At 32.3% G+C, this 25,870-nt stretch overlaps 3 protein-coding genes across 4 annotated transcripts; 2 read left to right on the plus strand and 1 right to left on the minus strand.

Moving 5' to 3' along the window:
- Positions 1–241: 241 nt before the first annotated feature.
- LOC120128858 lies at positions 242–1,695 on the minus strand. The gene is made up of 2 exons (XM_039146476.1): positions 1,569–1,695; positions 242–937 (listed from the first exon to the last, which is right to left on the minus strand). The coding sequence occupies exons 1-2, from the start codon at positions 1,693–1,695 to the stop codon at positions 327–329; spliced, it is 738 nt and encodes a 245-aa protein (XP_039002407.1). The 3' UTR covers positions 242–326.
- A 12,578-nt stretch (positions 1,696–14,273) lies between these two features.
- LOC120128755 (ubiquitin-NEDD8-like protein RUB2) lies at positions 14,274–16,308 on the plus strand. The gene is made up of 3 exons (XM_039146387.1): positions 14,274–14,423; positions 15,603–15,862; positions 16,047–16,308. The coding sequence occupies exons 1-3, from the start codon at positions 14,331–14,333 to the stop codon at positions 16,156–16,158; spliced, it is 465 nt and encodes a 154-aa protein (XP_039002318.1). The 5' UTR covers positions 14,274–14,330; the 3' UTR covers positions 16,159–16,308.
- Positions 16,309–17,392: 1,084 nt separating this feature from the next.
- LOC120128978 (pre-mRNA-splicing factor ATP-dependent RNA helicase DEAH7-like) lies at positions 17,393–25,826 on the plus strand. 2 transcript variants are annotated; one of them, XM_039146584.1, is made up of 17 exons: positions 17,393–17,524; positions 17,629–17,666; positions 17,758–17,887; positions 18,612–18,827; positions 19,657–19,736; positions 19,846–20,068; positions 20,380–20,553; positions 20,681–20,823; positions 21,048–21,142; positions 21,363–21,471; positions 22,094–22,271; positions 22,355–22,584; positions 22,685–22,861; positions 23,135–23,383; positions 23,648–23,709; positions 23,811–23,963; positions 24,051–25,826. In XM_039146584.1, the coding sequence occupies exons 2-17, from the start codon at positions 17,661–17,663 to the stop codon at positions 25,648–25,650; spliced, it is 3,825 nt and encodes a 1,274-aa protein (XP_039002515.1). In that variant the 5' UTR covers positions 17,393–17,524; positions 17,629–17,660; the 3' UTR covers positions 25,651–25,826. The 2 variants fall into 2 exon arrangements, with proteins under 2 accessions (XP_039002515.1, XP_039002516.1); XM_039146585.1 differs by lacking the exons at positions 17,393–17,524; positions 17,629–17,666; positions 17,758–17,887; positions 18,612–18,827; positions 19,657–19,736 and having other exon boundaries at positions 19,940–20,068; positions 20,384–20,553.
- The last annotated feature ends 44 nt before the right edge of the window (positions 25,827–25,870 follow it).

Raw genomic sequence — 25,870 nt, forward strand, 5'->3', positions numbered from 1 at the left:
TTAATAAAAAAAGTCCATCCCTCACTCCATTTGAAGTGGAATGTTTAGAAATTCATTGTATGACTCAAATTTTGCCATTTAAGAGTGAATACTAATTCTATAGTCTGAATTCTGAATCTTGTTACGTAAGGATAAATTCAAAAAAATAAATATTTATTTTATTTAAAATTATAAATAAATAAAATAAAACCAATAAAAACCAACAATCCAATTTTTTTTCTTTTACGGTCTTCTCCATTCAATATACATATGCCCGAATTTTGCTAAGATATGTAATTCATCTATCATTTACAAAATTATAATTGAGCATCGAATATTCAAGTCACTCACATCGATATATTGAGATCAATGCGAGGCTTCTTAGCAGCTGGCATAATGGGAACAAGGGTATTGCACCTAGGACATTTAGGGTTATGTTTCATTATCAACACATAGGATAAGCAAGCTGGGCAGCCAGCCGCGACCGGCGACACGAGCTTCTCTTCACCCAGGTCACCCTCTAGTGAATATTTGATCGAAGATGACGACGAAGAATACGAAGGCGATAAAGGTGATTTCCACAACGACGACATTGATGTTCGCTTCTTTACCGGCTCTTTCTCAAATCTCTCGAGCGCAAATTTTACTTTGTCTAGGGTGCACACGCTCTGGTAATTGCTCGACGACGGTGAAGAGACTAATTTCAATTCCAAGCTGCTCTCATCAAATAGGTTTAGCAAAGGTTTAGAAGAAGGCAATGGCGTTGCCGGGAAATTCAAATCTTGAAGCTTTGCCATTGTTTGATTAGTTTGGTGCTTAGTCCCATCAGACGATGATGAAGAAGAGTTTGTAGAATTGCATCTTTGCAAGTACACTTTACCAGACTGCAACCAATTTACAAAATAATAAATGACTCGTACATTAATTACAACATTTAATCTAATAAAATCAACAAAAATACATAAAGAATTGGGTATGCGAAAATGTTAAAGAAAATACATTGCAATTAATGCCATGATTCAAAGAGACGCTATAGTAATTAATAAAAGTAAACCATAGCAGGCGACATTTGAAGTTGCAGACCATTAAAGAGTAGATTGATTTGAAGGTAATTAAATGCAGATTTTAATGCTATTGATTGGTCATTAAAATCAATTTCTACAAGGAAATAAAATGTTAAAAAAGTGAATGAGTTATATATTTTGCATCTAATATTTATTTAGAATCTGATTATGAATAAATGGCTTATTTCAGTTGGAAGAAAGTAAATTAATGAGGCAACCAAATTGTGTTGATTGATTTAATCTCCCAATTGCTTCATCACTTTCTCAGGACCCAAACAAAAGAATTTAACAAGAACAGAGAACTAATCCAAACAAACATATATTACATTCCCAAAAGGGATGATAGTAGAAAAACCTCCTACCAAATAAAAAATTATTGTAAAAAAATTATAGAACATTCATAACTGAATTCAACTGATGAAGAATCATATAACAAAGATAATTAAAACGAAACTTCCACTGACGAAATTGAAACCATGAGTGGGGAAAATCATATATGGCATTCGATCAAGGCGGAGCCACCACCTCCGGCGCCAAGCAAGTCTCTAGTAATCAAAGCCGTTGATTTCGCTCCAACGGATTCATTCCCCAGCGTTAGATCATCCTTGAACCCACTTAAAACTCTGTGCGATGAGCTAACGTCGGCAACCATAGCCAAAGAGCTTCTTCCTAGTCTAGCTTTCTTGAGACAGAAAACAGAGTTTTCTTTTTTGCTTTCTCTTGGAGTAATGTGACATTAAATATACAGAGATATGTGAGCCATTTATAGGTGTTATAGAGAGTATTATAGTTACGTTATTTAATATAAATAAATAAATAAAGGGTCATAATTTGTGTATTTAATCACTATTAAATTAAATTAAATTTTGATTTTTAAAAAATATATCAATTGATTAAATTACTTGTCCTAATTTATTTGTTTCATTCATTGCTTTGCTTATCTATTTAGGTGGTTATTAATAGGTATTTATAGATACAATTATGTAATTAATAATTTCTCTGAAGAATGACAAGGTCACTATATATGTTACCGTATAGATGGTAATACATTTAAATTATGAATATTTCAGGTGCATTTTTTTTATTGAATATAATTTTTGAAAAATGTTTTTTTATAAATAAATTTCAGTGTCTGTTTCATGAATTAATAGAAAATATATTATTTTTATGTAAATTGATTTCTCCTTTTTTTAAAAAGTGTGATTATTCATAATTATTTTAGATATTTAGTATTAGAGTAATAATACACTTACTTCTAGAGCAAAACTTGTTTTTTTTTTTTACTTTTTAAATATCGTTAAATGAATGAAGATAAACGGTTAAGATAATCTCATTTTTTTAGTGAACATCTTTTTATTTTCTATTATTAATATTATCTGTATATTTCAAATCATCAAATAATCTTAAAAAGATATAAAAGTATAAAAGTTCTATACAATAAGAACGAATCTTGCTTCTTAATGTGTAAAATTCCACCTACACCTAATGTAAAACTTTTAATTTTATTTTTTTAAGATGATTAGATGAGTGGAAATTGACGACTGTGATGATTTTCTTCTTTTTACAGTAAAAGTTTTATCATTTTCTACTGTTAATATCAATAATATATTTTCACTCATCAAACAATCCTCTTTAATTGTTACATTCTTGATGTAACATTCTAATGTGTTAATACAACGGCCTATAGTCATAACATGATAGTTTAGTAAGATAAACATAATTAATTAATATATTTAACTAAATATAAATTTAATAGAATTTGCATATATTATAAGAAATAATAATAAAATTGAATCAGACAGGTGCTCGTCGAATCAAATAGCACGAACTCAATGGAGGCTGTGAAGACTTTCATATAAAAGACAAGAGTTCTCACTTATAAAATTGATCCGTAAGTTGTTTCATGGAAACATCGTAGTTGGTTCATTAGTTAAGATGAATCGAGATAAAACCATGGAATGAGACTTCGACACTCTCCTCCCAACTGACTGTGTTGGTGCATGAAGAAATTACGTTAATTTCATCAAATTAAGTGTCTTGATAAATAATATTAATAAAAAAATTCTAAATTTTATTTATGTAGAAATAACATTTCCGGATATAAATTCAACAAAGACCCACACCGATCAACTAATAACATTTCAATGTATTTATTAAGGTAGGGTGGAGAGTGGGAAAGGAGAAGAGAAAGCATGCAAATAATTAAGTATCCACATTAATCATTTGGAAACACAAGTGGACAACGGGTATCTAATACATAAATAATTTTAGCAAAACTCATAAAAATTCTAAAATAATAATAATAATTTTAGTCAACGTAAGTAATTTGATTTTTTTTATATTATAAAACAATAATCCATTTGATTGCTGATTATCTTTTTTTTATTATCTTTATGTTTAACAATCATATTTGCTAAAATTTAAAAAAAACCAATAATATTTTTGGTCAGCTTATGTAATTTAAAAATATTATCAATTTTGCATGAAATGACAATTTATTTAATTTATCATCTTCGTTATTGAGTAACATAATAATATTTTTAATATTACTATACATATAATATTTGCATTCAGTACATCAAAAACTATCAATAAAACTATCCAATGTTGCATTTAATATTATAATTAATTTATTAATCAATTTAAAAAAACGTAATAAAACCTCAAAATAATAGTATGTATTAAATGGAGTAGGTTTTGATATGACTACGTGTATTAAAGTTGTGCAAAGCATTTTTGACTTTATTAAAAATATTTGAGGCGTTAGTTGAAGGGAGATGAACGACTGGTGATTTGTCAATTAAAATTCGAGTTTAATATCGTTGCTTCATTCACCTACCCAGGAGCATTTTCAAAGTAGTTAAATGATGCACCCTTCCATCTTCTTTATTTAATATTTAGTTTTGGGTTATTGTCAACGTATTCAAAATTAGCACGTATTTATTTTGAATATATCTTTTTGAATAATGGTAACTAGAATTTAATAATTAAAATAATTAAAATTACAATACACCCGAATGAAACGAGAACAAATAAAATAATTCATACAAAAATAAAAATATTAAACTCAAATATACGTAGAAAAATGAAATCTCCTTGAGAGTAATGTCGAACACCAAAATAATTTAGTAACTTTCTGTCAAACAAGACACTTTACGAAGTAATAAAGGAGTGGTAACCGAATCAATCTATATGGCAGATTGTTTCACTACACTATTCTGATTAACTATATCACCAAACAACATTTTATCAAAGATGAGATCTAACTATATATGACCACTGACAAGCCAATCATAAAACAAACGCCGTGAAAGTTTTGCACGAGTACTAAAACAACCGCAAAGGTATATGAAAAATGTACCAAAAGTCATAACGAACATGCTTAGGGGAAGAGCTCTCTTGGGGCCCAAAGGGCCCCGACCCCTGTAAAAAAATTGTGTTTGGTATATTTTGATCAAATAATATTATACTTTATGTAAAAATAAGTATTCAAATTAAAAAAATAAAAGAATTTATTAAATATTTAATCAAGTAGGGGTCGAAATAAAGAATGATAATCCAATGTTCTCAATTTTATGTCTAATAACAATTTAGGTCATTATAAGTTTAAATATTAAACAAATTAGACATTGTCTTCTGAATTATAAGTTTAAATACCTAATAAAACATTGTATGTTTCTTACAAAGTTTTGGCAAAATTGGGTTCGAATCCCATAGCCCTTTTGTGGTGAAAAAGACTGAAAAACTGAGATATGAAATGCCCGCATTAAGATTTAAAACTTGTCGTCGACTTTCAGGAAATGTTCGGAACAGAGAACTTACAATAATACAAGGCCGCAATCTCCGAAGATTGAGGAACAAGAAGAGATTTTCTTACAAAGTTTAATATCTAATTATGGTTCCGTCCCTGAACGTGTCACAAGCGCAGAGAAAACATTTATCACGAGAGCATAGAAAAAACATGTCATAAGAAAAGAGATTCTTATTAAAAATTCAAGAAAAGGGGAAAACAAAGGACATAATATGTTAAGAGGAAGTCTACAGCCAAAACTTAATGTTCAAGGTCAACCGAAAGTTGCTGCTCCAATGCAAACTCGATCCTATCTCTAATTGTAATTTGATTACCATCTTACATCTAAGGTGTACATAAACCTATCCTTGTGAATAATGACAACACAATCAATTTTTACATGGTATCAGTAAGTCATTAAGCACCAATGCAAACTCGATCCTATCTCTATCCATGGTTACTGTCATCCAACTCACCCAAACTCAGCTCCCACTCAAACTCATAAATATGAAATTTCTTTCCTCGTTTCACCAAATTGAATCACTTCTCATTGGTTTAGATTTAATCGGCTATATCACAGGTGATACCCCTATCCACACAAAAATATAGTCTCAACAGAAAAGAATGATGCTCGTGAATCTAAAAAAGTTAAGAATCCTAAGTATCATCTTTGGGAACGACAGGACAAACTGATTGTCCAAGCGATAGCCTCCTTTCTTTTAGAAACTGTTGTACTGGTGATAGCTATGTATGTCACGTCCATGGAAGCGATGAACAAGTTGATTGTTGTCTTTTCTAGCAAAACAAAATCGAGAGTGATAGCACTCAAAAGATCCTTGACGATGTTGACGCAAGGAAACAAACCTGTTGTTGAATTCCTTTAAAGTGCCAAGTCCTTGGTCGATGAACTTGCCCTAGCCCAAGCCCTGATCCCTAATGATGAATTGGTGATTTACATCTTCAGCGAAATTAATCCTAAATTGAATGATATTGTCACTGCGTTGAAAGCAAGGGAAACAACACTCACCTAGAAAGAATTAAAACGACAAGAAAAAGGGTTCGTTACACCTCTTAGTGTGAATTATGTACAACGAGGAAGAGGCAGTCATATTTCACGACCACCAAACAATGGAAATTACCGTGATAACAATTTCGATCCTAATTTCAGAAATCGAAAAGAACCAAACTATAGCCGAAAATTCTGCTCAAGGTCCACAACATTCAACCTCTCAACTTTGTGGTAAATATGGTCATGATGCCAAAATCAGCAAGAGCAGGCAACATAAAATATGGTTCAAAAAGCCCCGAAAACGGCAGCGTTGGGTCATTGACAGTGATGCCTCTACACATGTGACCAACGACATAGCAACCTTGGATGCCTACGACGATTACGGGGGCAACGATGAGCTAATCAAGGCAAATGGTAAAGAAATTCCCATCCGAAAATAGGTTCCATCAAAATTATTTTATCTCCAAAAAATTTACATCTTCCCAATAGTCTTCATGCCCCTACTTTTTAGTGACATTTGGGGAGCCCAAAAAAATAATTCTCTTGAAAATCATCATTATTATATAATTTTTGTAGACCATTTCTCTCGTCTTACATGACTCTATCCACTAAAACATAAATATGAAGTTCAAACAATTTTTTTAATATTTAAGGCTAAAATTGAAAATCTTATAGAAAATAAAATTCTTATAATTTTTACTGACAATGGGGTGAACACATGGGACTTACAAAGTTTTTTAACGAACATGGATTACACATCTAACGAGCCCGCCTCACACCTCAGAACATAATAGAATTTCATAGAGAAAATATAGACATATAGTTGAGACATGTTTAACCGTATTACATGATGTTTATATGTTTGATAATTTTTGGGTTTTTACCTTTCAAACATCGATCTATTTAATTAATATGATAACTACACTTGTTTTACAAAATAAAATTCCATTTGAACTAATATTCCAACGAGAAACAAATTATAAAAGCTTAAAAATCTTTGGTTGTTTGTGTTATCATTGGACTAAACCTTTTCAAGATGAAAAACTCAAAGTCAAACTCAAAGCTTAAAAATCTACGTCCACGTCCGATTCTATCCCAACCTCAAACATCCACCCAATGAAAACAAGACCAGAAAAGGAGTTACAAAACCCCAAACATAATATTGTAGGCAACAAATGGGTGTTCCGAATTAAAAAAAAAAATCCTAATGGTTCAATAGAGAGAATCAAAGCAAGATTAGTTGCTAAGGGGTTTCATCAACGTCCGAAAATTAACATTAAGGTTACGTACAGTCCAGTCATTAAACCATCTACTATACGAGCAGTTCTAGCAATTGCGGTCTCTAATAAATGGGATCTCACTCACCTTGATGTCAACAATGCCTTCCTCTAAGGGTCTACATGGCTGAACCAAGGGGGTCCATTGACAAAGACAAAAGAGATTGTGTGCAAATTAAAAAAAAAACGATCTATGGGCTAAAATAAACTCATAGGGCTTGGTACAAAGAACTAACTAAGTTTGTCATTGATTACGGCTTCCAAAACATTTCGGCTGATGCATCACTTTTTGTGTACACTTAAAGAGGTAATATAATTTACTTCTTAGCTTTCGTTGATGATCTAACAATTACATGGAATAACAAGGATTAACTCAACAATTTATTGAAGAATTATTGAAAAAGTTCTCTCTAAAAGATTTTGGAAGCTTAAGTTACTTCTTGAGAATAGAAGTAATACAAACTAATATCGATCTCCTTCCTCTTCAACACAAATATATACTTGACATACTTGAGCGGTTTCACATGGAGGGAGCCAAACCTACGTCTACACCAACATCTACGACCCTAATGATCAAAGCCACAGACGGTTCAGGCGAGACAAATGCCAATACGTTTCAGCAACTCTTAGGATCCCTGCAATATGTAGTTTTAACAAGATCGGACATTGCATATTCAGTAAATAGATTAACACAATACATGCATGATCCAAAGGCTAGTCATTTGGCAATGACAAAACGTATTCTTCTCAAAGGTATAATAGATCATGGATCTCTAGCTAATACATTTAGTGATGTCGACTGGGGAGGTAACATAGAAGATAGAACCTCTACAAGTGGTTATGTGGTATATCTAGGTGGCAACCCAATCTTTTGGAAGTCAACAAAGCAAAGAACTATCGCAAAGAGCTCAATCGAAGCAGAGTATCGATCTCTAGCTAACACTGCAGCATAAATCAAATAGCTCATCAACTTGTTGCAAGAATTGCATATTCCAATTGAGAAATCGCCAAACTTACTATGTGACATCTTTGGCGAGACATACTTGAGCGTCAGTCCTGTCTTTCACTCAAGAATGAAACACTTAGCTTTAAACTATCACTTTGTACAACAACAGATACAAGAGAATGAGTTGAAGGTCCAATATGATTCCTCTACAGAACAATAAGCGGATGGACTTACGAGAACTCTGTCTAGGCAATGGCTCGAGCATCTACGAAATAAGAATGGCGTCCTTGATGGGAGCTCATTCTTGCGATGTCATATTAAGAGGAAATCTACAACCAAAACTTAAAGCTCAAGGTGAATCGAAAGTTACTGCTCCAAAATCTCCTAATTATAAACAATTACTATTTTTTTTATTGATCTAGGGTAATTTTAAGTAGTAATATCTATTCTAAAGACTTTCAAACATTTAATAGTGAAAAACTCTTTAATCATTGAGATCATTTGATTCGTACTTATATGAATTAATACTTAAGTGAAAGAAATATTCATTTTGAATATTTAAAACAAAAAATTTTGACGTGATTAAATCTTATATATTTTTAGAATCTTAATACATTATTTTTAATTATACATGTAACTAATCTGTACATTGTATAGTATATAAATTATTATTAAATATATTATTATTTTTAAATATTTATTAAAAAATAACTTAAATATAAAAACAAAAAGTAATTAAATATTATTAAAATCGCTAATGATTAAATATATAAATAATTAGTGTATATAAGAATAGAAATATTTTCCTTGAAATGCAATTCAAGGATGGTTAATTGTTAATTATTTTAAATAGATATTCCAAAAATACATTTAATTTTATTCATCTTCATATCATTGCACATTTAGGCAAAGGAAGCTGTAAACATTAAAGATCCACCATACAGTTTTAAATACCGTGGAAACATTTTATGATGACCAGACCTTTATGTTCTACCCAATCTAAAATCTTTAGGGCTTGCTTGCTTTTCTTTTTTGATTAGCAAGCAACGATATAAGTCTTAATGCTGATAGTTATCAATATTTTTTTTATTTTTCTTATATTATATATTTATTATCATTTATTCTTTTAAATTTTTTAATAATGTTATCTTTAAAGCATATTTTTTTGTGATATTTTTTTTACCTTTTTGATACGTTTTTTGTCGTTTAGTCGTCATTTTCGTTTATCTTTTTTTTTCTTAGGATTATATGTGACATGCCACAATTGATCAATATGACTCTTATTTATTATTATGTTGATCTTCCTTACTTTAGACTATCAAATTAAATTTGGATATGCAATTTATGTTCGTGGGTAGTTCTCTCAATTGCTCGACTTTAATTTGCAGTTTATTGGTGGTGTTTCAGTAGTTTGATAATTTTTTTACGAATTATTTGCCGATGAGATCAGATCTATTCGTATTTATTTTTTGTTCGAGATTTTTTATTATGTTTTTTTTTACTTTTCTTGTACAATCATTGAATAATCTTAAATAGTAACTTTCTTTTGTCAATGATTATAGAAAAATATCTTAAGTATGTATTTAGTTTATAATTATAGTTATAAACCTTTATTATAACTCTGAATATTTTATCTTTTAAAATAAAATTGCTTGCTTCTAAAAAATATTAGTAATACTATAATATATCTTCTCATTATACTTCGTAAATTCAAAATAATTTTTTAAACATTGATGTATATAATGATTTAATTTCTAAATAAATTAATTTAAGATTTAAGTATTAAATTTCTTAAAAAAATTTCAAAGAAAAACAAAATATGAAAAATCAAATAACAAAGAAAATAATTTCATAAATATATCAAAATTTTAGTAAAATATCTTATTAACGTATAAGAAATTATATAAATTTATAATAATTTACATTCTTTCAAACGTCACTAGGATTGGGTTGTCTTCTTTATCGATTGAGGAGGGCATTGGGATATTTCCATTCCTTTTATATTAGAAGGATTCTTTTATTCAATTCTTAATATTGACCGAAAGAGTAGAGACAACTTTGTTCGAACAATAAGAGTTTCTTCATTGGAGTTCACATAACATAAAGATATATAAACTCAAAAACCTCGAGATGTCTTTGCAATTTCACAGTACTTTATTGGGAAAAATTATCTCACCCTAACTGTTATAATTTAAATAAATTTTTAAACTTTAAAGAGTGCTATGATGTCTCAGCTCCATCAATAAGAATCTCTTTGTTATTATTATGAGTGTATATATATAACAAGGGGATAAAGAACATCTCGCTACTTCTATCAAGATAAAGATACATGCACCCATCAATCAGACTTCTTTGATGATGTCGAATTGTATTATCTCCGATCGAAAATGTATAGATGTCTCCGTCCCACCTTAACTAAAGATATTATACTATAATGTTTCCATCGATCCAAGATAATTGAGATGTCTCGACTTCATTAATAGGAATCCCTCCATTGTTATTATAAACATTAAGATGCCTTTGTCTTAGTAAGAGAAAATCAAAATACTCTCATTACTTCAACCAAGACAAAGATGCCTTTGCTCATCAATTGAACTCTTTCGAAGTGTCGAGTTGTTTCATCTATGACCAAATACACATAGATGTTTTTGTCTCACCCTAGCCATAGAGATTATATCACAATCTCTTCATTTACCAAAAAGAGCCATGATACGTCCACTAAAGTTATAGGAGTCTATCCTTGATTTTTACAAAGTATCAAGATGTTGTCATTGCTCAAACATCCCACTAAAGCGTTGAAAATACTCTGCAATATTTATATACACACACGTTGAAATAACTCCACCTGACCTAAATATTACATAATTTATAATAATACGTTCAGATTATGAACCTAAGCAAAATTCATAAACCAAGGACCTCTATAAAACGTTTAGTGTAGAGGCAAAGTGAGGGGATAATTTTTTTTTCTTCCAAAAGGCATAATGCCTCTTAAAATGTAAAGCTAAGTTGGAGGAGTACCAATAGAAACATCGGTACATATGAGTCTTTATTGAAATCTTTTTATGACAATCCTATCGTAACCGTTTTTCGGCGGAGACAATCGTTTAATTGTTTTAAAAAATGGTATCGACTTTAATTTTGGAAAATGATTAATTTGGATTAAATTGGAAAGAGTCGTCATCGACCTTTGGATTAGGTAGGTCAAATACAAAAAAAACATTTTTTAAAATAATTTTAAGAAAAAATTATTTTTTAAAACAAAAGTTGGTATGCGTTTATCAGAGGTTCATTTTAAAGGGTTCGGGAGTCCGTTACACGTGGGAAAGGATTAACACCCCCATAGCGTCCAAAATTGGTACTGTGTAGCTTACCTATCGTCGTAAATAATGGAATTTATGAGTTGAATATAAAGTTAAGATATGATCCACCTAATGAGTTACTTTGAATTATTTATATTATTAGGAAAATTTTACTAGAATAAAAACCTCGAAATTAACAATCCTTCACCGAAAAAGCTAACTTGACTATTTCTTATTTGTAAAAAATATTTCCTCATCAATAAATATGCGAAACAAATATAAATTGAAAAAAGGACATTCGCGTAAAACAAAATAAATTGCTATATAAAACATATTAAATCGTTAAATAAGAGATATTTAAAAATATTAACATTAAGTACAAGAGATGTTGACAATATGACATTTTAAAAAATCGTTAAGTAAGATCAAACAAAATAAATTAAACGCTAATAATATACTGAAATACATATAAGTAATATGATATATAAAATACATTATTGTACAATAAAATAATAAAAAAAACTATGATATGCATGTAGTAAAATGCACATGTACAAAAATATATATATGTAAGTCAAGGACTAATATATAAACATAGAATCATTGGAGACTGGAATGTAAACAAATGAAACTAAGCATACTAGGTCATTAAAAAACTAAATAATAATAGTATTACGTTGGAAAACTAAACGATAACAATCATGAAAAATAAAAGGTTGAAAATATTAAACAATAAAACACTAAGATGCAAACAAAACACAAATAGTATATGGAACCCACAATTACATATTATTCAAGATTTTACTTTGAAAATGTAATCTATGTCCACGAAAGTTGAAAAAAAAAGTAAAAGGGATTATAGGCCAGTGCCGACAAGTTTTAACTACTTTATTTATTTATAGGATAAAATGTTTATAAAAAAAATTATGAAATATGATCCTTTTATTTAATTGAAAATAAAATGAGGTACAAATTCAAATTCAAAATATCTATCTACAAATGTGATGAGTGGAAATAACTATTCATAATAAAAACTCTAAATATAATGATAATAACATTGAACATATAAAAAACATACCCAATTTCCAAATATTATATAATAATTATAATAGAATGATAATAAATCCAAAATATTATAAAGGATTAAAATATGAACAATTAAAATATCATACCCTAAATAGAAACTCAACAAAAATATACAACAAAAAATGATTAAAATGAAAACGTAATAATTTATGCTGCTTAAATGTGAATAAACTAAAATACAATGACCCAAACATAAATAAAATAAAAACATTAAAAATGAAATATGGACATAATTATAATATAGAATAAACTAAGTACTCAAAATAAAAGGAATTTAAAGTTTCATTGGTGATCGAAATACTAGTTTTACAAATGTTAAAGGCCTAAATTGAAATTATTCCGAAATTAACAAAAACACGGGAATAGAGGGAACTAAACTACGTCGTTTTCAGCATGAAATAAAGCCCCCACACTCTAGCTTTATTTTCCCATTTCCATCATTTGCTCTCATTTCATAAAACAAAGGATTACCTTCGAAAGAAATGAAGAATGCAACAACTTTCGCGTTTCTACCACTGGCTTTAAAGACACCAAAAATTTCCTTTCCTTACCCTTAACACGAATCTAGCCTCCCCTTAGTCTAAAACTTAACCAAAAATCGTATATCTAAGGGATTACCTTCGAAAGAAATGAAGAATGCAACAACTTTCGCGCTTCTACCACTGGCTTTAAAGCTTCCCGAGGGCTTTGAACCTCCACTGTAAGTCTTTTCCCCCTTTGCTTCTTGTTTTTCGTTTTTTCCCTCCTTGATGAGTGTTTTTTTTGTATGTTCCCCCTTATTATGCGTTTTCTTCTTCCTTTTTATTTCTCTTCTCAATACCAAATCCTCTTGTCATTGCATGCTTATTTTCTATGCGTTTGGTGAGATTTTGATGTGTTTAGTTGGGATTAGGTGTTGTTTTGACATGGGTTGTCGTTGACTTGGTAGATTTGTGCAGGTTTATCGATGGTGATAGCTCGGGATATCTCAGCTTGATATCCCGACGATGGCTTCGACTTACAACTGGTGGCGTGCGACGGCTATTGGCTCGAGATGAGCTGGTGTACGGTAGCTGTTGGCTCGGTGAAGGATCTGACGTGGCTGGGGAAGCTAAACCGTTAGGCTGCCGACGGCTTTGGTTTAGGGGATTAGGGTTTCAAAAACCCTAAAGTTACTGGGTTATCATTTGGGATGCTTGGGTTTACTTCACTGGTGTTGGACGTCTTGGTATTTGTAATTGGACCTGCAAATATTATAAAATAATACTAATAATAATAATAATCATACTATAATATATAATAATAAATATAATATATATTTTAATCCTAATCAAAAAATGGGTATCTACAAATCGATTGATCAATAGAGACAAATATTATGTATCGATAAATACTAACTAATAATAACTCTTTCACAAGACTGTTAGCATAAATGAATAGATTTGTAAAATTTAAACCTACTGGTAAACAATTATTTATATTCATTTACGTTATCAGCTTATAAATAATCATTTTGATTATAGATGTGACATTAAAATTAATAGTTAGTTTATAAATCCTATACTAAAGGAGAGATCTATCCTCGAGTGTTCAAAAGATAGATATATTTAACTAGTTGAAACGATGGAAGAAATTGTTTCCCCTGAAGCTCTTCAAATCCAAAATTCCAAAAGCAGCGTGAAGGTCCCCACCAGCCACCACTAAGCAAAATCCGACTTTAGCAGAACACGGATTTTGGAGATTCCCATTCGCCGCTCGTTTTCTCATTACCACAAAACGAATATATTTAATTTATACACTCAAATATTCCTTTCCCTTCCAAAATTTGCTTCTCAGCGTAAAGCCATTGTTTGCCTAATAATTTATTTGAAGGAAAAATAGTTTTGTGTAGTAAAGACATGCAGATCTTTGTGAAAACGCTTACAGGGAAGACTATTACTATCGAGGTTGAGAGCTCCGACACCATTGATAATGTCAAGGCGAAGATTCAGGTTTTTCTTCTTTTGTTTTTCGTTTTTCTACGCTTTTGATCTTGGTTTATATTTTTTTTAAGGAATCAGTATTGTTATTGTTCTCGTAGTTGATTTCGTGTTTGGTTGATGAGAAAAATAACTAACCGATTATGGAAAAAACTCTAATTATTTGAAGGGGAACTGTTTGCTAGGTTTTAAGGTGTTTCCTTAGTTTTTTTTTCTTTTTAATTTCATTCAAATATTATACTTCTAGAATTCTTAGTTGACCTTTTCTGTTTGGTTGAGGAGAAAAGTACAGAAAACGAAAAGAAAAGCTAAAAGGAAAAAGAAAATCGATTGGGTTATATCAAATTATGTTTTGTTGTTGTTGTTGTTGTATTTGTTTGGTTCAAAGTTGGCTAAATTGATTAGATGCTTCTAAGTCTGAATTCAAATTTTATAGGAATGGAAATACTTCGAATTCTGAACTTTATTTTGTAAGAAAAAAGCATTACTCAAATTTATTTTAGGATTAGAGATAGTTTGATATTCAATGCCAAAAAACTTGCCATGATCACTCAACCCAACCCAACGTCGAAACATTGTGTAATATTTTAGCCTTTTTGGCTTTGTTCATAGCTTTTCTGCTATTTAACAGTGTTGGTAAACGATTCTTTGTTGTTTTAAGTTTGAAAAGTTATCACCAAATTTACATATTAAGAAGCTTTGATTTGAAATTTTCCTAGAAAAACTGAAAAATTATCATTAGTTATATATCAGGTTATATCGAATTGTCATTTATAGTATTATCCAAACTCATTCTTTTTCTTTAAAGTGTCTGTCCAACACATATTTGAACATTTAAGGGGTATGATCCTCCAAAAAACTTTTGAAAACGGGAACATGTATCTCGGATACATACTTGTATTCAACGACTTTCAAGTCTGGTTAACGTGGTTTATGAGATGCTTTGGTTTAACTTAGCGTACTGGATTATCTCATATTAAATGCTTGTAAAAATGATGATGATCACCCTTATTTTATTATACAATCTAATGATGACGATATTGTCGACAATGCCTCCATCTTGTGTTTTATTTACTTTCTTCTTGAGTGTGTTTGTGTTACTAGGCACTGTTTTTCTTTTAATCGTTTCGCTCGTTTCGCTATTTGTCCTGTTATGAAATGTTTGTGGATACACCTATTTCTACTTTACAGGACAAGGAAAGAATACCTCCTGATCAGCAGAGATTGATTTTTGCCGGCAAACAGCTTGAAGATGGTCGAACTCTTGCAGATTATAACATCCAGAAGGAATCGACTCTTCATTTGGTTTTGAGGCTTAGGGGAGGAACTATGATCAAGGTCAAGACTCTCACTGGTAAGGAAATTGAGATTGATATCGAACCAACTGATACCATTGATCGGATTAAAGAACGTGTTGAAGAAAAAGAAGGAATTCCACCTGTGCAGCAAAGGTAGCCGAGGGTTTCCCTTTTACACTGTCATCTTGTTTTGAATTCTGTGCATACACCATGAAAGATGCTTGTTGAGTATAAAACACCTGGTTCTAGTGGTTCACTTTTGCAGTTATCTACACTTTATGGGCTCCACTGCAAAGTCATGATGTCAAATTTCTCTTGAACTGTCCTATGGCTGCAGGCTCATTTATGCTGGCAAGCAGCTTGCGGATGACAAGACCGCTCGTGGATACAATATCGAGGGAGGCTCCGTGCTTCATCTTGTGCTTGCACTGAGAGGAGGAAGCCTTTAGATGGCAGCTTCTATGATCAGAAACGTCTAATGGCATAAATTTTATAGTTTGCACACTCTGCAATATGATCTGTGATGATCGAATGACATCATCCGATAATTTCCTTGACATGTTATAGACGTTCTGTTCCTTCTAGTAATTCATGACTCACTGAGGAAGTCATCTACTTTCTGCTTTGAATCCGGGAAACTTTTGAGACAATCGAAAGAAATAAACTTCTTTCTGCATGAATTCCCCGGTCTAGAATTTTTTTAATAGTTTAAGGTGATTACAATGTAATATCTGTTTAGAATATTTCTTAACCGTTGATAACTTACTGCAGATGCATTTGTTCGAATCCATTTTAGACTAGATTTTTTAATTTTAGAATCCCTTATTATTTCTGGTAATCTTAGACGTGATAATGATTATATGACATAAAAATGATAAAATAACTAAAATTATGTTTACATGTTGATTGTGTGTGATCTTGTGTGTATCCATGTACAATTTAGCAAAAATGTTCATAAAATAAAATAAAGGAAATCATACAACACACTACTGACATACTTAGATATCCATTTAAATACGCAATGTATTTATCTATCAATTTCATTTTACTTAAAAATAAGTTATCTTGGAATATTTAGAACTTAGAAGTGCAAGCTTGCTATTGTGCAATTACTGCATAATTTATGCTAGATAATAACAAAAGCATTGGGAAGAAAAAAAAATAAATATATTTTTAAAGTAAATTATAAGTTATTTTATAAATAAAATGAAGGTTGAAAATTAATAATTTATAGCTACAATGAATCTTGAAACTAATTCTCAAGATTTTCGAGGTCTCAACATAATCACTTAGCTAAAATTTCATTAAATTTTAAATGACATATAGTAGATTAAAAAATTTATAAAAGTATTTAATTATAATTTTTTAAAATAAATATATTAAAATAATTTAATAAAATTTATTTTAAAAGAATTCTCTCAATCAAATATTATAATTTAATATCTCTATCTAAATAAATCAAATAATATAATATAAATATTAAAAGTACACTTTTATAAAAATATTATTATAATCTAAAAATTTTATTCTTAATAAATTTTGTGAATGAACTTTAACAAATTAAAAGAAACGCCGTCGTACTGCTGTTGAATTATTACTATCTCATTTTTTTTTTTATTAACGCCGTGCTGATTCAACTTCAAATCCCACACAAATTAGAAATAAAAAGGAAAAGAAATAGAAGTCCCTCCCGGTCTCGGCATAGGGCATCGTCCACCCTTATTTAAGCCTTTTGAAATCATTCATAACTCTTCGGCAAAATTAACTTGAAGTTATAGATTTTTCGTTAATTTTCTCCAGTTTCCTTTAATCACTGTAAGTTTTGCTTTTGGCTTTATTTCGTTTCGATCACTAGTAGGTGAATAGAGTTTAATTTACCTTAAGTTAGTGTAAACCTTGTTCTTTAATTGTATTTTCAGGTTATTATTGTGGATTTTCGTTGAGTTCAGCGATGGAGGTTGGTTAATTATTTATTAATTCTTTTAAGTTTTGAATGGATTTTGTGGTTTGGAATTGGATTTTTGATTTTTTGAATGTTTTTAAAACAGCCTTTTGATGTGAATAAGACGATGGAAACCTTGGAACCTGAAGTGGTCAATGAAGGCAGTGGTGGGGGATTGTTTGTTCCAAAGGATAGACCCAAATACATATCTCCGGCTGCCAAGAAATCTGTTTTAGGTATATTTTTGCTTTGACATAGTGATGCCGCTATTATACTCTTTTTAGGTTCTAAAATTTAATTGATTGTTTGAAATTGCCTGGAGCTTGATTGTGGGTTAACTTGTGAAGGTTAACCGTTAGAATTGTTGGAACTTTTAGTAGTTTGATATATTAATCATTCTTATTGTATCTTCTTTCTGAAGGAAGCTGGTATCGCTTTACAAATAATAAACTGTATTGATTAACTATGAGTAAGTTTGCTAGCAGTCTTACTGCTTCACTTTCAAAATCTTGTCCATCTACTAGTATCTTTAATGGTTTGGAGGTTAAATTTATAGATGACCTGATTCTTTTGGTTTTCTTGTACTTAACTTTGTTTTCTGTTTCTTTGGACATCAGTTTGTTTTTCCAGTAGAGTTTTTTGTGCCCTTATTCAGCTTTCTTTGCAATAATTGCTTCCACGGAGTGTATCTGTTCTGATGGTTTTGTTGTTGAGAGTACTTTTACCACTCTGTTTTTTCTTTGTCGATTTTATCTGTCAAGAAAAAAAGAAAGAAAGTTATAGCATGTTTGTATTGCCTGAATGTGCATATTATTTTCAAAATTTTTATTAGCAGTAACACCTAGTCTTTTCTCTTCTTCCTATGTATTCCATTACAGCTTTTACTTGTATGCTTCTTTTAGGCATTTCTGCTTCCAATTAGCCTTTTGTTTGTTAATTGAGTTTTTTTTTAATTATTAGGTTTGGATGTTCGTGCTAAAGAGAAGCAAGGACATTCTAAGGTTGATGATGGATTCAAGGTTCCTAAAGAAAAAATCACCTCCATTGCGGCATCTATTGATGTGGACGACGGGTTTGAATCTTCTGAAGACACTAGAAGTAATATTACACATAGAAGCCGAAGCCACACTAGCAGACACTATCGTGATAAGACAGCTAGTGTAATAACTAATACTGGTAATCTATTTATTTACTTCTTCTTAAATAACTTAGCAAGATATTGAAGTTATGTTTGGTTTTTAATTAAGAAATTGTGTTTGTTACCCATTTTTTTAAAAACATTTCTTCAAGTTTCATGTAAAACTCTTATGGAAAGTGGCAGCATAATTAAATTATCAGATGCCTGTCATTAGGCCATTCAAAGTTTGCATGTGTAAGTTCTTGTTTGAGTATTTGAGAATTGATCCCGTAAAATAGTAAAGGTGATACGAAAGTGTACAGGGCAGACATAATCTGTTATGTTTTCTGATTGGTTTTTCAGTCTCTTCAGTCCACAAACTGTCTTAATGTATTTTGGCAGAACAAATATTGTTATTTATACCTGCATTTTCTTTTCTTTTCTTTTATTTTCTTTGGATGTATAACCCTGTATTGTTGACTTTGAGGCATAGCATGATGACAACCTGATTTATAGAGGACATAGTACAACTAAAGTTGTTTGCATGCTAATGACCTGCTTTGACATTTGAGAATTGAGATAGATTTCCAGCACATGCTTTCTTAACTTTGTGGTTTAGAGTTATGAAACAATCTTTGTGCTACATTTGCCTTTTGTGGGTTTTTTGTGGTTTCTTGGGGTTGGTGGTTTTTTTAATGTGGTGGTCCTGATAGTATACAACTTTTTCCACTGGTAATCCCTTTCTTTTAACAAGCTTCAAAGGTTCTCTTCTGTCTGAAGTACATTTTTTTACATTGTTATGCTTTTCCTGCGATTATGTTTTTCTTTCTTTCTCTCTCCCTTTCTTTCAGTTATTCAATTTTTATTTCTGTTATTGCTATATTGCAGAAAGTGCACTTACTGTTGACAGAGGAGGCATTTTTGATACGGGTTGTACTCCTCGCTCAAGAGAACATAGGAGTTCAGATGTATGTGAATAACTTGCTGTCAATATTGTTCTTTTATTCATTTTGTTATACTTTTTATTCTGCAAACTTATTAAACCTTATATACATCTGATTATTCTTTTAATTAAAGGTTCGAGCTTCACCTAGTCGGAGTTCCCGTACCGTCTCTTCTAAGAGCCCTAGGTATCAGAGAGATGAACATGGTATGGAGAGAAAATGTTTTGGTGATGATTCTAGAAGTGAAAACAGGGACGCAAGCAAGAGACACTATTATGATGATAGAAGAGATACCCATGGTCGATATGGTGAAGACTATAGAAGAAGCCGAAGTAGATATGAAAGTTGGACACCTGGTATGTGATACTTCATACTAAACAGATGCAAGTTTGGGTACTTTATCTCTGAAATAACTTTTGCATTTTGATTGTCATGCAAAAAAAAAAATTAACTTGTGCATTTTTCTGGGGATGGGTGTTATGGGGATGATGGATTATGCATCCAAACTCCATTACTTGGAACTAAGACATATTTAGGTTTGAAAATATTATTGGTAATTTATTATGTCAACATGCTGCTTAGAGTTTGTACTCTAATAGATTCATGCCATCTTTCCGGCATCTTTGCGGATGCGCAAGAAGGTAACTCATATCTTAATCCTTTGTAGGCAGATCTGATTGGGATGATGGGAGATGGGAATGGCAAGATACACCACACTGGGATGGTTACTCTGGCAGTAGCAGGCGCCATCAACCTTCTCCATCTCCAATGTTTGTTGGGACTTCACCTGATGCTAGATTAGTTTCTCCATGGATGGGAGACCACACTCCTCGTTCAACTGGTATGTTAGTCAGAAAGTAAAGCTGTCCTTATTCTTGATGCCATCCACTGTTCATTTCTTCTTTTATTTCAATTTTTTGAGTTGAAAGATAAAACTAATTTTATATTTGTGCTGAAATTTGGTACAGTTGGTGCCTCTCCTTGGGACTATGCATCTCCTTCTCCAGTTCCAATACGAGCCTCTGGGGCATCTGCAAAATCTTCAAGTTCTAGATATGGTCGGGCACCTCACCAGCGTAGCTTTTCAAGGGAAAATTCTCAGTCATTTGAGGTAGTATAAGGAATTTTCGTATTTTCTTTAATTTTCTCTCTATTCCCTCTTAGATATTTCTTTTAAGTAATATTTTTGGAAATGAATGAACTATTAATTGATAATGATTAGAGGCTGTAATATTTCTCTTTTTTTACTCTTTTCCCCTTAGTACAGTAATCTTTTATTCTTTATACATTTGTCAATGTTAATTTTTTATCATAATTTGTTATTCTACTGTTTAGGACGAAGCAGATAAGAAGGGTTTGGAAGAAGAACACAATTACGAGATTACAGAAAGTATGCGCTTGGAGATGGAGTATAATTCAGACCGTGCATGGTAAGTTATTTATTTAATTCATCGTAGATCGAGTATATTCTGATTTCGTGTTTCAGTATTAAAATATATTGTACTTTATAATGAAAATGGGGATTTGATTTGTTATTCAGTACAGTGACTTTTGACTGTTCATTGATGGCGATTCTGTCATTCATTTGTGCTTCTATGAATTCTGCTGAAAAGTTGTCTCAACTTTCCTTGCTGGTATATCCTTGTGTAGGTATGATAGAGAAGAAGGAAATACCATGTTCGATGCTGATAGTTCGTCATTTTTTCTTGGGGATGAAGCTTCATTCCAAAAGAAAGAGGCAGAGTTGGCCAAAAGACTGGTATTGCTCTAGTGCTGTATTATCAAATAATCTTTTATGTGCAAAGTATTTGTCATTTATGATAAAACGTTGGATGCTTGATTGAAAATCTTATTAATTTTATGTTGTACCTTCGCTTGTTCTTGTGCAAGTCTAGATCTAAACATGTGTTTATAGACCTTAGTAACATGTATACAAAGATATTGATTAAAAAATTTTATTATCTTAGGGTTCATAATATCTTATGACATTGAGTTCTGAATAATAGCTAATTGATAGCTTGATTAGTGATGACATTGAGTATGACTTTAACATAAGTGATGAGATGTAAGAAGTAAATAATCTTCTGCAGATTGAATCCTTAACACCTTTTGTTTACTAATTTTCAAGCCACTGTAGTTAGGGTTAAATGTTTTGCAGAGATTTAAAAGTGGAGGAGCTATTCCTTTTTCATTTTATTGCCCTTCATATTTGGATATTAAAATAAGTAGAATGAACAACTTTTATCTACTTTTTTTCCTGGCTTATGTTGTCTCAGTTTGAACATTTCCCCCCACCTCTATGTCTCTCTCTCTCTTGAATCTGTGACCTGTCGGTTGCCGAATAAAATGGTCTCTAAACAATTGTATCGGCTCCTAAACAGGTTCGAAGAGATGGGACTAAGATGTCCCTTGCTCAGAGCAAAAAGTTGTCTCAGCTTACTGCTGATAATGCTCAATGGGAAGACCGGCAGCTTTTAAGATCCGGAGCTGTTAGAGGTACTGAGGTGCAAACTGAGTTTGATGATGAGGACGAACGCAAAGTGATTCTTCTTGTACATGGTAAGAGGATATTATGATCTTTCTGTTGATATATGAAATGCTCATATGTTTGGCTAAAAGTTCTGTATATTTTGCTGTCACAGATACAAAACCTCCATTCTTGGATGGCAGAATTGTTTTCACGAAACAAGCAGAGCCAGTCATGCCCATAAAAGATCCTACATCAGATATGGCCATAATTTCACGCAAAGGATCTAATTTGGTTAGGGAAGTTCATGAGAAGCAAAGCATGAACAAATCTCGCCAACGATTTTGGGAGCTTGCCGGCTCTAAACTTGGTGATATTCTTGGAGTTGAGAAAACAGCAGAACAGGTATTGTTTATAAAATGTATTTTACTATTTTTGACGTTTTATTTTTACTAAAAGTGAAAATGTATTTCATCAGTTAACTTTCTTTTTCATTTGATGCTAGATTGATGCTGACACTGCTGAAGTAGGCGAACATGGTGAAGTTGATTTCAAAGAAGATGCCAAATTTTCACAGCATTTGAAGAAGGGGGAGGCTGTAAGTGAATTTGCAATGTCCAAAAGCATAGCAGAGCAGCGTCAATACTTGCCCATATATTCCGTTCGATATGAATTGCTGCAGGTTTGACATTTATCTGTTATTATATGTTGATATAAGTTTGAATCAAATAACAACTTTAGCTTACCACTTGCCCTTTGAGGTTGGGGCCGGTGGGAGTTAGCCACCTTGGACATCTGCAGCTGTCTGAAAGGAATGTAAAAGTTCCTCCCCAAATTTTTTGGGTTTTTGTCCTTTTTCTTTTAATTTTTAAAGGTGTATTATATCATGCTGACTATTTTTAAAGTACCAAGTTTTTGTTGACCTTCTCCTTATTCTATTCTTGTATGTTGACAGGTGATTAGAGAAAATCAAGTAGTTGTCGTTGTGGGTGAAACTGGCTCTGGGAAAACAACTCAACTTACACAGTATCTTCATGAAGATGGGTACACTATAAATGGTGTAGTTGGTTGTACCCAACCTAGGCGTGTGGCTGCCATGAGTGTTGCAAAAAGAGTTAGTGAAGAGATGGAGACAGAGCTGGGTGATAAAGTTGGCTATGCTATACGTTTTGAAGACGTGACCGGACAAAACACCATAATTAAGGTGAGTCATTCAGTTCTTATTAGAAGTCAATATCAAATCTTTATACACACAAGCATAATTTACATTTCTTATATTCTTAGCTTTTGGGATGAAGAATGCACTATGTCTTTTCAATTCCAGTGGTTTGGCCATCTTTCCATTGTTTTGGTCTAAAATCGATTTATTAGTTTCCCAAATAATTGTTTGGAGCATTGTCTCTACTCCTTTGTTGTGTTTGCTTTTGATCTGACATGCTAATTTTTTTTATATTCTTCAACTTTACAGTATATGACTGATGGTGTCCTCCTTCGTGAAACATTAAAAGATGCCGATCTTGACAAGTATCGGTGAGGAGAAATTTTATCTTATTTTTCTTGTCTATCCCAATTGATAAATGAATTAGTGGTGAAATCTATGTTATTTACTTTCAATTTTGCAAATATTGCAGTGTCATTGTAATGGATGAGGCACATGAGAGATCACTAAACACTGACGTGCTTTTTGGAATATTGAAAAAGGTAGTTGCCCAACGCCGTGATTTCAAGCTTATTGTGACATCTGCGACACTAAATGCACAGAAATTTTCAAATTTCTTTGGAAGGTAAAGTGTCTTGTTTTAATATCAACATATGCCGACATCTTCCTCTAATGATTTTAATATAGATGGTTGTCATTTTATCTTTCACAGTGTACCAATTTTCCATATTCCTGGTAGAACATTTCCCGTCAATATTCTGTACAGTAAGACTCCTTGGGAAGATTATGTTGAAGCTGCAGTGAAGCAGGCCATGACTATTCATATAACGAGCCCTCCGGGTGACATCCTCATCTTCATGACTGGCCAAGATGAGATTGAAGCTGCTTGTCATGCACTTGCAGAACGAATTGAACAGCTTACCTCCTCCTCCAGTAAAGCTGTTCCTAAACTACTCATACTCCCAATATACTCCCAGTTGCCTGCTGATTTGCAGGCAAAGATATTCCATAAGGCTGAAGACGGAGCTCGCAAATGCATTGTTGCCACTAACATAGCTGAGACATCCTTGACTGTAGATGGGATTTTTTATGTTATTGATACTGGTTATGGTAAAATGAAAGTCTATAACCCCAAGATGGGTATGGATGCCCTTCAAGTTTTTCCTGTTAGTCGAGCTGGTGCCGACCAGCGTGCAGGACGTGCTGGTAGAACAGGGCCTGGCACATGTTATAGGTTGTATACAGAGAGTGCATACTTAAATGAGATGTTGCCAGCTCCTGTGCCTGAGATACAAAGGACCAACCTTGGCAATGTGGTGTTGCTGCTCAAGTCGCTCAAAATAGAAAACTTGCTAGATTTTGATTTCATGGATCCACCACCACAGGAAAATATCCTTAATTCTATGTACCAGTTATGGGTCCTGGGCGCCCTTAACAATGTGGGGGCATTGACCGACATTGGATGGAAAATGGTGGAGTTCCCATTGGATCCTCCACTTGCCAAGATGCTTCTGATGGGTGAACGGCTAGAATGCCTAGATGAGGTTTTGACCATTGTTTCAATGCTTTCAGTCCCATCAGTGTTTTTTCGACCCAAGGATAGAGCAGAGGAGAGTGATGCTGCCAGGGAAAAGTTTTTTGTACCAGAATCTGATCACTTGACATTGCTCAATGTTTATCAGCAATGGAAATCTAATCAGTATCGAGGAGACTGGTGTAACGATCACTTTTTGCATGTTAAAGGGTTGAAGAAAGCCCGAGAGGTGAGATCTCAGCTATTAGATATTCTGAAGACACTGAAAATTCCGCTAACATCCTGTGGTTATGATTGGGACATTATCCGCGAAGCCGTTTGTTCTGCATACTTCCACAATGCTGCAAGATTAAAGGGTGTTGGAGAGTATGTTAATTGCAGGAATGGGATGCCATGCCACTTGCACCCCAGCAGTGCTCTTTATGGTTTGGGTTATACTCCGGAGTATGTTGTTTATCATGAATTGATTTTGACGACAAAGGAGTACATGCAGTGCGTTTCGGCAGTGGAGCCGCAGTGGCTGGCTGAACTAGGTCCCATGTTCTTTTCGGTGAAAGAATCGGATACGACATTGTTGGAGCATAAGAAAAAACAAAAGGAGAATAAGAGTGCCATGGAAGAGGAAATGGAAAATTTGAGGAAGGAGCAAGCCGAGGCAGAGAAAGAAAGCAAGGAGAAGGAACGACAGAAGAGAACAGAGCAGCAGCAACAAGTTTCAATGCCTGGTTTGCGTCAGGGTTCTTCTACTTATCTCAGACCCAAGAAGTTCGGTTTGTAGATGCATTCACGGATGTTGAGAAATAACTAAACTCTGGTTATAGAGATTGTTGTCTTACATGGCATAGCAAAAACGAAATTGTTTAGGTCATTGTCGTGTCAACCAAGGGTTTTAGAGATTTTTTTGGGTGTAATTACTAATATTCGACTTAGAGATTCTATTGCGAGTTTTTTTTTTCTAATTCAGTTTTTTATTTACGTCATCTTGATTCGAATCCTAA

This window comes from Hibiscus syriacus, unplaced genomic scaffold (genome assembly GCF_006381635.1).
Source record: "Hibiscus syriacus cultivar Baekdansim isolate YM2019G1 unplaced genomic scaffold, ASM638163v2 tig00110482_pilon, whole genome shotgun sequence".
NCBI classification, from domain to species: domain Eukaryota; kingdom Viridiplantae; phylum Streptophyta; class Magnoliopsida; order Malvales; family Malvaceae; genus Hibiscus; species Hibiscus syriacus.